Source organism: Asparagus officinalis, chromosome 5 (assembly GCF_001876935.1).
Source record: "Asparagus officinalis chromosome 5, Aspof.V1, whole genome shotgun sequence".
NCBI classification, from domain to species: Eukaryota; Viridiplantae; Streptophyta; class Magnoliopsida; order Asparagales; family Asparagaceae; genus Asparagus; species Asparagus officinalis.
The window spans coordinates 78,098,495-78,111,004 of record NC_033798.1 but is presented as its reverse complement, the minus strand read 5'-3'; the positions used below and the strand labels follow the sequence as shown (position 1 = coordinate 78,111,004).

At 38.1% G+C, this 12,510-nt stretch overlaps 1 protein-coding gene across 1 annotated transcript; it reads right to left on the bottom strand.

Annotated features, from left to right (window-relative positions):
* On the bottom strand, positions 2,387 to 3,447 carry LOC109842047. The gene is made up of 3 exons (XM_020410965.1): positions 3,208 to 3,447; positions 2,649 to 2,730; positions 2,387 to 2,554 (listed from the first exon to the last, which is right to left on the bottom strand). Exons 1-3 carry the CDS (start codon positions 3,408 to 3,410, stop codon positions 2,387 to 2,389), a joined length of 453 nt encoding a protein of 150 aa, XP_020266554.1. The 5' UTR covers positions 3,411 to 3,447.

The following is a 12,510-nucleotide window of genomic DNA, read 5'->3' as shown; positions in this document are numbered from 1 at the left end:
TTCATTTCATAATTTTTACAGAGGGGAGAAACTCTGTGGCGGCGGAACTTCTCAAGGGTTTTTTGAGAATTGAATTTTTTGGTCAAGAAAAATTTGCATAAGTTCCTGTAGCTATTTGCTACATTAACGAGTTTTGTTGTGAGATATCTCAAGTTTGAGATCTTCTCTCACTGCTAAAAAATAAGGTATCCTAGACGGAAAATTCCGTCTAGGATACTCAAAATTCCGTCTAGGATGGGTATTCTAGACGGAATTCCGTCTAGAATACCCGTCTAGAAAGTTTCCGTCTAGGATGCATTATTCTAGACGGAAATTCCGTCTAGAATACATTCTAGACGGAATATTCTAGACGGAATTCAAAACCGTCTAGAATACATCCTAGACGGATTATTCTAGACGGAAATTTCCGTCTAGAATAATGCATCCTAGACGGAAAAGATTTCCGTCTAGAATGATTATTCTAGACGAAAATTTCCGTCTATAATGATTATTCTAGACGGAAATTGGTTTTCTATTTTTTTTAATTTTAAAAAAGATATCCTAGACGGAATTTGAGCATCCTAGATGGAATTTTGGTCTAGGATACTTGCTACAGTGTTTTTTTTTTGGGGGGGGGGAGAATCTACTTTGAGTGCATGTACACAATATTGAACAACAAAAAAATTATATTCATATCCAACACTATCTAATTATATTCCAATATCAAATCCAATTTTTTACAAACTTTTACATAAATTAATGCATCTGAAGTCAACATATGATACAAGGTTATTTAAACATAACTAACATGTTACATTGCATCTTAAGCTCCAGATATCGAGGCCCTTCTCCTCCAAAACTGATCAAGAAGCAAATTTGCTGACCGATTGGAAGCTTTGCGCAAATATGTATAAACAGAACAAGCACAATCCTGCTCAAGATACTCCCCAAATTAGAATAAAAAGGTGGACGTACCATACAAATACCAACTACTAACTTCTTGAGTTGAGGAACTGTAACATTTAGAGCCATATGATTCAGGAAAGATAAACAACATGTTAGCACTAATGTAAAAAAGATTAAGAGTAAGATTGAATTTGTGTCCAAGGTAAATAAACTAAGGAAAGGAATACCTGCAATGACTTAGATAAAATAAGCATTTGGAAAAGCAAATAGCAATGATGGGTGAAGTTGTTAGGTCTAAGAGGTAGTGCAAGATGCCTGAACATAGCAGTAGATTCTTAAACATGAAAAGTGTCCAGGATAAGGTTGAGTAACTAATTCTAAATATCACTGAGAACTACATATTATGGAGCAATTATCATTACATCAACAATATACTAGTGTAACATACTCAAAATACAACAGAATAAATTGGAATATTTTGCTTACCCAACATTCCCCAAGATATTTCCAGAGCAGCAAACTCAGTAGGCCTTCAAGAAAAACTAAAAAGAAGAAAGAAGTAAGCAGGCCGCTAAGCATCACAACACAGAATTTTCCTGCACACAATGGGACTTAAGTAATAAAATTCACAACAATATGCATACAGATATGCAAATATTGCAAACTAAGAGCTATAAAGGATGTAATAGCCTCTGACAGTTGTCCATAACAATATGCTTATTACAGACATGTAAATATCACAAACATTTTCCAAGTAGCAAGTAAGCATTTTCCAAGTAGCAATTTAATCAGCAGACACAAGAAACATCATCAAGGTCATGGCATCATTCTAATGATAAAAAAAAGCACTTAACCCTTCTACAAGACTAATAACTCAGTGATTACTCACTTAAATGATTTAATCTTCATCTTCATTCAAACCCCCTCGGAAATCAACCAACGGATGCATCATTAGACAGTACTATAACAATTATGTTATCAAGATTCAAGACTTCATCTTTCCTTTTTGTTCATTCAACAAAGAAAATGGCACAAAGTAACAAAAGAAAAATCGAATTTGACCTTAAACCCTACAACAACAAAATTTGCAGGAATCTAAAGAAAGAAATTTCTAATCTTAAAAAAACGTGATAAAGCATTGACCTGTGAAATCCCAGTCTTTTAAGAACTGGGAGAGTGATCTTGGACTTATCCATCTCCAGAATTGACAATGGGACATTGAAATCTCAAGATATCATGTCGTTTCGGCTGATTCAACCAGAAAAAAAAAGAAAAGAAAAGAAAAAACAAATCAATTTGGACATATAATAACAAGCAATGCAAATAGCATACAACTCTTAAGTTTTTTTAATATCTAATAAATAAATTCAGTTGTATCAGTGTTACAAGTCACAGGCCCTCACAACATAATGAAAAAACAAGCTCTAGTTTTAGTTCTGCGCTGACTTTAGCGTAAATAAGTAGTTACTGACTAACCTCATTTCTTGCCATGTCATGAATCTCAAAAAAGAGTCTTGAGCAACTTAATCCCAAGTTCTTCAATACCCATCAGTTCTTCAGCTCCATCACTGACTTTACCAGTCTCCTCATTCGCTGACTCTAGCAAGATAAAGCAGAACTGGACAATGCTAGGTACTACATGCTCTCTACCACAGTTGCTCTCATTAATCTGACGCACAACCAGGTACACACCATATTTCAATTAGTTAAATCTTCATTTAGCATATTAAAGGGACAGGCGGAAAACCTTAAAGAAAACATACAGCTTTAATGAAAGCCTTCTCCACATATTTGGCTGTTTCAAGACATTCTTCCTTCACTTTATCCGGCAACCATTTGCAATCCCTAAAAAGTTCAGAATTATGTGAAGCAATATACATTATTAATTGATGCAGTTTTTAGCATTCATTGTCATTGCCATCACGCAGCTATATTGTTTTGGCCAATTTCCTTCTGTTTTATGGCTTATCTATAGTCATTGGCAATTCACATCTTGTTGAGCATAACAAGAGTTTCTACCAGTTGGGATCAGAACTCTATTACTTAAATAAAAATTGCTTCACACTATATAATTTAACTACTTAACAACCAGAAGAAACTATGCATCCGTGGAAGGAAAAAAAATTTGCCATTATGTGGTTACTTTGAATCGTCTAATGTCCTAGTGTTTTTATGGTTCGTTATGGTCATTCATGATGAAATCAAAGAAGAGTTTCTATACTACATTAAGTCAGGGCGGAATCAATAAGTGTGAACGTTCAGCAAAAATCGTTTCAAACTACAGAACTCAGCAGCTTTTAAGCTTGAAAACATCACACTCACCTTGAAACTCTATAATCCTTCTGCGAACCAACAACCGCCGCCTTCAAAACCCCAATCGCATTCTCCCCAAACCTCCTAACCCTCACAATGGAAAGAACCACAGCAACCACAAAATGATTAATCACCTCAAAATCCGACTTCACAATCCCAATCACCTCGTTCCCCAGCGACAAATCCTGCTTCACCGCGAAGTTCACATGCATCAGCACCGTCCCCTCCACCTCCCTCACAATCCTCCCCTGCCCCTTCAACCCATCGAAAAACCCTAAAATCCCCTTCACAATCTCCCTCCTGCTCACCCCCTTCGACGCCAAAACCAGCAACTAGTACACCAACGCAGGCAAATCCTGGATCTCAACCTTTCCCATCCCATCAAACACTTTGTCAACCAATTCCAAAACCCTAGCCCTGGGAACCCCATGGAAGTCCTTAATCAACGGCACGATCTTCAAAGGGATCGCCCTCGACCAATCGATCGATCGAATCTCATCGATTACGAGATCGGTCGTGCTTTGGTTTACAAGGTGGGGGAGGAGGTCGAGGGATTTGGCGTCGAGATCTGAGAGGATCGAGTCGAGGACCGGAGGGAAGTCAGATTTGGGGAGGGATTTGAGGTGGGGTGAGAATAGGAGGCGGATTTTGGTATAAAATTTTCCATTTTGCGGGGGAAAGGAGGGCGGTTAATTTTTTGACGGGCTAATTTTTTTTTTTTAAAATGGCCAGTTAATCCAGACGGAAATTTCCGTCTAGAATGAGTATCCTAGACGGAAATTTCCGTCTAGAATAACTGGTTATTTAAAAAAAAATAAAAAATAAAAAAAACCGTCTAGAATACTATTCTAGACGGAATATTCCGTCTAGAATGCTTTATTCTAGACGGAATATTCTAGACGGAAAATTTCCGTCTAGTTTAATACATTCTAGACGGAAAAAATTCCGTCTAGAATATTCCTCTAAAATACGTGATTTTCTACTAGTGTCTTTTGCAAGCTTTATAATTTCTTGTGGTTAAATAAGAAATTATTTGTGTAGTGCCCGTGGACGTAGGCAAGTTTGTCGAACCACGTAAATTTGTTATCTCGTCTGATTTACTTATTGTTTTATATGTGTATTCGTTATTGCTTGTAATTGGTTAGTTTTGAGTTTGGTGTAAACTCTAGCTAGAGTTGTTTTTCTCTCGAAGTTGATATCGCTTCCGTGACGGTGTGGACGTCTCTCATCCCAACATAACTTTAAAACTTTTGTACTAACTTTTAAGTTTAAATGCTAACTTTGAATGTCGTTAGTGTGTATGTAAGTGGGGAAGGAAGGAGGCAATGGTTGAGGGAGAAGGAGGGAGGAGGCAATGGTTATTTTAGTTTTTTAAATATAAATATTTGTTAAATTACTATTAAACTTGCCAAAATTCTACTTATAGACTTATCTTAATATTTGTTTAATATTTGTTAAATATTTATTAAATTTACTATTAAACTTGCCAAAATTCTACTTATAGACTTATCTTAATTCTACTTTAAATTAGAATTGAGATCAATCTAAAGAAAAAACTTAACAAATATTAATGGTTAGAAAGGTTTACAATTAGCGTATGAGTATCATATATAGAAGAATATGTAGGTGAAAATATTCACATTTGCATGACCGTATCAACGTGCAGATTTTAAACAATTTAGGGTATATAAATGATATGAAAAACAAGAAAGTATATAAAAGTGCTCAGTGAGAGTACGAGGTATTTAAGTGCTATTTAGCCAAATATTTTTTTTTTTATAGAAATTAGCCAGATAAAAATTATTTGACCCTTTCGTCTGTGATCTGACATCGTGCTTCGGCGTCTTCTTTCTGGGAGCCATCGCGCCAAACTTTACCACTTCATCGATCCATTATTTCATTACCCGAATCCATACTTTCCTTGTTAGTTCAACAGCATGATTATTATCAATTTTTTTAGTAAAGCAATGAGTTCTAAAGAATATTAAAATGAAGGACATATTGAGTTTTACTCACGTCAGTGTCCGCGGGCCACAACGATGGCTGGTATAATTAAATACTTGGAAATTGTTGGAGAAGTTAGCAACTCATGTAATTTGCAATTCGCTGTCGAACAACTACTATATATTCCCAACTTTAAAGTCCAAAAGAGTCACCAACTACGCAGCCGCTGCTTTTAAAATTTTTATATGTTTTTTTGACCGGTTTTTAAGCCAAACAATTCAGCCGAATTAAAAAATAATGCGAACGTGAGGGTGTTTGTTCTGTAGGAATCGATGCGTGATTGCTTTTTTTTAATCCCAAATTTTTATCATGATTTCAGAAAAGTATCGATAACTAAATTTCAAAACCCCAAATTATTATTCCTAAGCACTCTTTCATTAGCTGGTTAGCTGTCAATAACAGACTGAATACTCAGGACAGATTGTTAAGAAGGGGAATAATAAATACAAATCATTGCTCCTTATGTTCTGATTCTTTTCAGGAAAGCAGAAGCCACTTGTTTTTTGAGTGTGCTTATTCTAGTGATGTTTGGAATTGTATAACGGATTGGCTTCAATTCTCTTGGAGGTCATGCAATTGGGAGTTATTGATAAACTGGTTCAGTTCAAGATTGAAAGGAAAAGGTATTAAACAAAGGGTTAAAAGAATGGCTCTTTCAGGCACAATTTATGCAATCTGGAATGAGAGGAATATGAGACTTTTCCAGTTAAAGAAAAGGTCAGTTGAGCATTTAGTTAAGGGTATTAAAGTGGATATAATGACAGTGCTGCTAAACTCAAGCATCTCCCCTGAAAAAACTACCTGGATTCACTCTCTGTAGAACATGCACAGATGTGCACGGTTGCACATGAATGACAGGCTCATATCTTCCCTAAGGATTTCTGAAATTTGTTTTGCATTTACTGGCTTTTTATTCCTGTTTGTAATTTCCATGTATTGGCTATTGCTCAGATTCTTGAGCTTTAGCTTCTCATTTTCTGGTATTCTCATATTGAGATCATTGATGTACATACAACTTTCATATTTGGAGATGAAATAAAATTTTCATTTACCAAAAAAAAAAAACCCCAAATTATTTTTGTAATAAAAGTTTGAGGTTCTTCTTTGCTCTCGATTTATTATAACAATCCAAAAGAAAAAAATCTTGTACTTTATTTCCATGTAGTTTAAAAGTAGTATGAGATTTGTAGTCTAGTTAATATTATCTAGTTATAATTTTCTTGGTTACAATATTTTTAAAGGAAAGAATTGAAAAGTTCACATTTCTTCCAAATAGCCTCTTGACAAACAAACATGATCTTTCTTAGGCTTCTCACTTGTTAGCCACATGTTTGACATTTTACCTCAAATACTCCTCGTAATTAATGAAGAGCTCCTCTTTCTTTTCCTTTCAAACTTTTGCAAAGTTCCTTTCCTCTCTCTTCAACATTAAACCCACCATTGCAAATATAATTCCATGGTTCTTTCTAAGGGGGTGTTTGTTTCAACTCCTATAATTTTAGGATATGGATTTCACCATGGGATTTGAAATCCATAGGTTTTTTAAAATAAGTTGGGATTTCTAAAATTTTGTTTGTTTCATCAATATTTTGGGATTTGGAATACTATAATTTGTAATATTTTGTTTGTTTCAAACTCAAATTGTAGCACTATAAATTTTTGAATTTAAAATCCATAGTTGTAGCAAACAAATTTTAGGATTACCAAAATAATGATTGGTGAAAATAAGAAACTTTCATGAGCTTACCTCCCACAAAAAAATAAATACAATTGTATTCAATTGGGGTAAGCATACCCAATTAAATTTACACTCCAACGGCTATAAACGATCATAAATAGTCATAAACTTACCAGAGACAATGTAAATAATAAAATGTAAAAATAAATAATAACATAGAGGCTTAGAAAATAGTCATTTTTTTCAACCCCTACGTAATGAATTTGCATTGTAGATTGCATTCAAATAATGGACTGCCTCATCTAAAAATTGCAAAAGCAATGTAGATTGCATTATTATTATTGAACGCCTCCTATAAACAATAAAATCCCATTGTAGGTGGTATTATCAAAATACGACCAATCATCATAGCCGCAAATCCATCAAAAACAAAGCTTATAAAAAAATTGACCAATCATCATAGTCGCAAATCCATCAAAAACAAGCAACCAAGCTCAGACAAACTGAAACTAAAACAACCAAGCTCACAAACCATCAAAAGCAAGCTCAAACATTAACCCAAGCTCAAATAACCAAGGCTGCAAACAAGTACGAAAATTGAAAACCTAGATTGCGTCAAGTAACCAGTAACAAAAACTCAAGTAACCAAGCCTGCAAGCTAGCAGCCGCAAACATGCAAGCTACACCTAGAGATACAAGCAACAAGCTCTAACCAAGAACCATCCACAACACATTACATGTCCCTTATGAGAAATTATGGAAACTATGAAGACTAAGCTTAATCGAAGCTCACAAATCCATCAAAAACAACCAAGCTCAAAACAATCTTAGTGCTCAAATAATCAAGGCTGCAAGCAAGCAGCCGCAAACAAAAAATGAGTCTCACCTGCAAGCAAGCCATCAAAGTATGCAAACAAGCTCATATAACCAGCAAGTTACTCAGCATGTTTGTTTCAGGTTCAATTTGTTTTCTAATGGTTGCTTGTGAGCTTGTTTCAGATTGCTTCAGATTCAGTTTATTTCAGATTCAGTTTGTTTCAGACCAGCTGTAAAAAATGAAACAAAACCTGTCCACACATAAGCAAGTTGGACCCAATAATACAACCAACTCAGATTGGACTTAAAATCCACAACAAACCAAGGCTGCAAGCAAGCCAAATTACCAACAAGTAACCAGTCTACAAACAAGATCATATAACCCAGCAAGTAATTGGGCGCAAGTAAGCTCAAACCAGCTGCAAAAAATAAAATAAAACCCTCCTGCTATCAAAGCAAGCAACTCATATAACTGTTTGCGGTGAAAGTTGATGTTTCCATTGTTATCGAATCTATTACAACTTTAGTCGTTACAATAAACTCGAATAAAATAAAAAGTTGATCTTTTTATAAGATCTCCTTACACAATGAAAATAAAAAGTTTACAACTTTATCAAACAAACGCAGAGATCGTTTATCGGCCTTCTGCTTGCGTGGGATCTTTGCCTGTGCCGGGGTTTATCCATGGACTACCGTCGATCAGATCTGATTACTGAAAAATTGGGCAGAGCTTCGTCTATCCGCAAAAGGGATCGAGAAACCGTAGCTCTTATCTCGGCGAAGCGAGATAATCACTCTTCTTAATATTACTGCAACGGGATAATCCTAAGGAACGAACCGGGCTGCAGATCTAACTCCTCCTCCTCTCTGAAATCTGTGCACTTTAAGTCTTCAATCCGGCAGGGCTTCGCCGAGGCACGAGAATTCCAGATCTCAAAAAATAAGGACCCGGGGGCTCTATTTATAGGCTTTACGGACATCCGGGCGGTTAAAACCACCTAAAAGGCTATTTCTGCATTGGAGACACCCCAGGGTGTCTCAAACTGGGCCGAGACACCCTAGGGTGTCTCGCCCGTGCCGAGACACCCCGGGTGCCCCAGTTCAGCCTGAGACGCTCCGTTATGCCTGTTTGATTGTTTCCGCCGTAAATTCTTCGTCCGAACTCGGATTTGAGTGATTCCAAGTGCGTTGGAAAGCTGACGAAGAGTTCTATAAGCTCCAATGATTATATCATCAGTTGAACAAATGAGACACGAAGGGTATTTCGCCATTTGTGAACAATACGAGGTTCCCGATCAGTTCGTATCTTCATCATTCCGAAGTTCCGTTGTTTCACGTAGTTCGTCGGTTTACTTCAAACGTTCACCGACATCAATCAAGCTTCTGTAAACCAGATGGTGATGTTCATCATCATTTCTTAACACTGAGCTGTTCGTGAAGACCTATAGGTAATTTTCGATGCCTACAGATACCCCCTCCAAAGCATTCCAGACTCGTTTCTTTTGTAAAAGAGACTGGAATACTTTGGATATGATTGGTCCAGTCTTTGATCGATGTAAAGGACCTGTGATTATCTTCAATTCTCGACCCCTTTGATTTTCAATCCATTCGATGCTTTGACGAATAGTTGAAGTTCTTTCGGCATCGCGTTTATCGCCTGGCCGTCGTCGAAGTCTCAAATCTAAAAACTGATGAGTTGGGTTTGGCTCGTGTCGTCGAATTGACTTTGAACTGACTACCTCTGTCATGATATATTGATTCGCGTTGACTTTTTGATCGCAACGTGTTGACTGGCGTTAACCTAGGGTTACGCGTTGATCGGCGTTGACCCTAGGGTTTCGAACGTCGTACGTTGACTTTTTTTGTCGCAACGCGTTGACTGACGTTGGCCTAGGGTTACGCGTTGACCGGCATTGACCTTAGGGTTTCAGACCGCCCGACGTTGACACAGTTTATACTCGTACGTTTACTGAAGTATACACAGTTTAAGCTATTAAGGTATTGGAGCACGGCGGTCCCAAGTGTCGGGGCTGCAGGACCAACTGTTAAAGCTGATTCATCTGCATTTGTGAATCTTATCTTAATGTTGTTGGATAATCGAGTCACGAGACCAACTAACGGAGATGATGCATCAATGACTCGCACTTATAGAATATTTGGCAAATTCTCAGTCATCAACGGGTTTGATGAGCCTTTACCGACTACCGTTTGAGTTGGGCTAGCATGCAGATTGTTTAGGTCCGTTCTGCACATAACGTTGTGCTAAAAGAGTTAACTCTTTTAGTGCTACGACATTGAATACGTAGACTTCGTCTTTCTCACGGGAATAGACTACCCGGCAACGTGTGTTAGACGTAGGCTTAGGATTTTTTGGCAAATCCTCAGCCCTCAACGGATTTGATGTGCCTTTACCGACTACCGTTCGAGTCAGGCTAGCAAGCGGATTGTTTACATCCGTTCCGAATGTGACGTTGTGCTAAAGGAATGAACTCCCTTAGACTTGATGCTACGACTTCGAATACGTAGACCTCGCCATTGTTACGGGAACAGGCTACCCGGCAACGCGTGTTAGGCGCTGACTTATCCTTACTTAGGATTCAGGATAAAAGTCCCCAGACTCGGATTCTGGTGTCTTCTTCAATCGGTAAAAGACTAAACCGGCAACGCATGTTAGGCGTTGGCTTATCCCTGCTTAGGCTTCGGGATAAAATTCCCCATGCGTGTGAGGCACGGATTAGGGTGTTATTAATAACAACCTGCCACAATGTTAAATATGTGGTCTTTTGTCCTTTTTACGGTCAAAGACTAACTGGCAACGCGTGTTAGGCGTTGACCTATTCCTACTTAGGATTCGGGATAAAATTCCCCATGCATAAAAGGCATGGATTTTTGTTGCTACGATGCTGAATACGTAGACTCGGTCGTTTTTATGGGAACGAACCACCCAGCTGGGATCTCCACTCTGAGAATCGAAAAGATTCAAACGATCCTAACTTTTATAGGATTGGCCATTTGATCCAGAAAGAATCTCTCATTTATTGAGGAGAAAGCCCAATTTCGACCCTAACTTTTATAGGTTTGGTGGAAAAAGGAAAAGATGGAAGTCTTTCGTTTATCGAAAAGGATAACTCAATCTTAGTCCTAACTATCTGCAGGTTTGACTAAGTGAAGTTGGAGACAATCCTAACTTTTATAGGTTTGACTGCTTAATTAAAAGTGGACCTCTCGTTCATGAAAGGAATCGAGAGGAGAATCTGGTTGTGGCCCTAACTTTTATAGGTTTGAGCAAGAAAGCAGTGGAAGTGGGAGGTTTGAGACGATCTTACCTTTTATAGGCTTGATCGTTCAATTTAAAAGTGGACCTCTCGTTCATGGAAGGAATCGAGAGGGGACTTTGGTTGTGGTCCTAACTGTAGGAAAGTTTGACCAGGTAGACAGTGAGAGTGGGAGTACAAATCATAGTGGGGGTTTAGTGTTTATCACTTTGTTCGTAATTATCGGGTTATCCCTAAGAAAGTTACATATAGCGTTTGGTACGAGTTGCCGTGCGAGCACCCTTTGGTCGCGGAATTACCAAAAGGTGGGTTGAGAAGAGGACGACCAAAACACAAGAACAATTCAGTTTGGCGAAGGAAAATACCTTCTCTAGATTATGAAGAACAAAAGATTACAATCTCTCCCTCACAATCTCACTCTAGAATCGAAGAACAAGCTCTCCAAATCTCAATCTAGAATCTAATCTCTCTTGATTAAACTCTCTGATCTAAAAGATGTTTAGAAACCCTAAAACAATCCCTTATATAGGTGTACAAACATGGATGGCAATTTGGTAAATAACCAGACCCAAACTCTTGATTAAACTCTCTGACCTAAAAGATGTTTAGAAACCCTAAAACAATCCCTTATATAGGTGTACAAACGTGGATGGCAGTTTGGTAAATAACCAGACCCAAAACCAACAGGAATTCGTGTGAACAGAATCCCAAACGAACCAGGAAACCCTCGATGAGTCGACTCATGACTGAGATGAGTCGATTCGTCCGAAACTAGAAAAAACTCAAAAACCAGCGATTAGTCGACTCATGACAGTCATGAGTCGACTCAACCTGATGAGTCGACTCATGACTATTATGAGTCGACTCACAGGCTGAAAACTAGATACTTTGATTTTTCTGCTCGTCATCTCGTTCCACGCTTCCTCCTGCATTCCCTTGTACTGTTTAACACCTCTATTCTCATGTTATCATGAGAAGCATCTATCCTCAAGCTCCCATGAGGATTGTTAAGTTTCGAAGAGAAGATACACCCGTATCATGGGTCCCCTCTTTAAGAACTTGAAGTCTCATTCAAGTTAGAACTTTTGCTGAGAAAACTCTTGAGCTCCTCCATCTTTTCTGCACCACCTGGCCTTGCTAGGAATCCGGTCTTGACGTCCGATCGGAAACAACTCATTCGTCCCGCGTCTCGTCATAGTCACCGTTCGCTTGAAGTTGCAATCCTTTGTCGATGGTTTTTCTGGAAATCTAATGCACAGCGAGACAAACTTCTTGCTTGCATTCATTAGTCTCTTCGCTCGCGTCACCGTCCCCAAGCTTATTTCCTTCGGAAGAGATGCTGAACGAAATATGAACTTTACACCATCCTTAGTGAAGGTGTACTTCTGAGCCCGCCTCTCGTAGATCGCATATCTATCCCATAAGTACGGATTGCCCAGTATAATCTGACAAACACGACTCGTGGAGCGCAAATCTGACAGTGCACTGATCAACTACACTCAGTTTCTCCTCCTTCTGAATCCACCCCAATGGATAGGG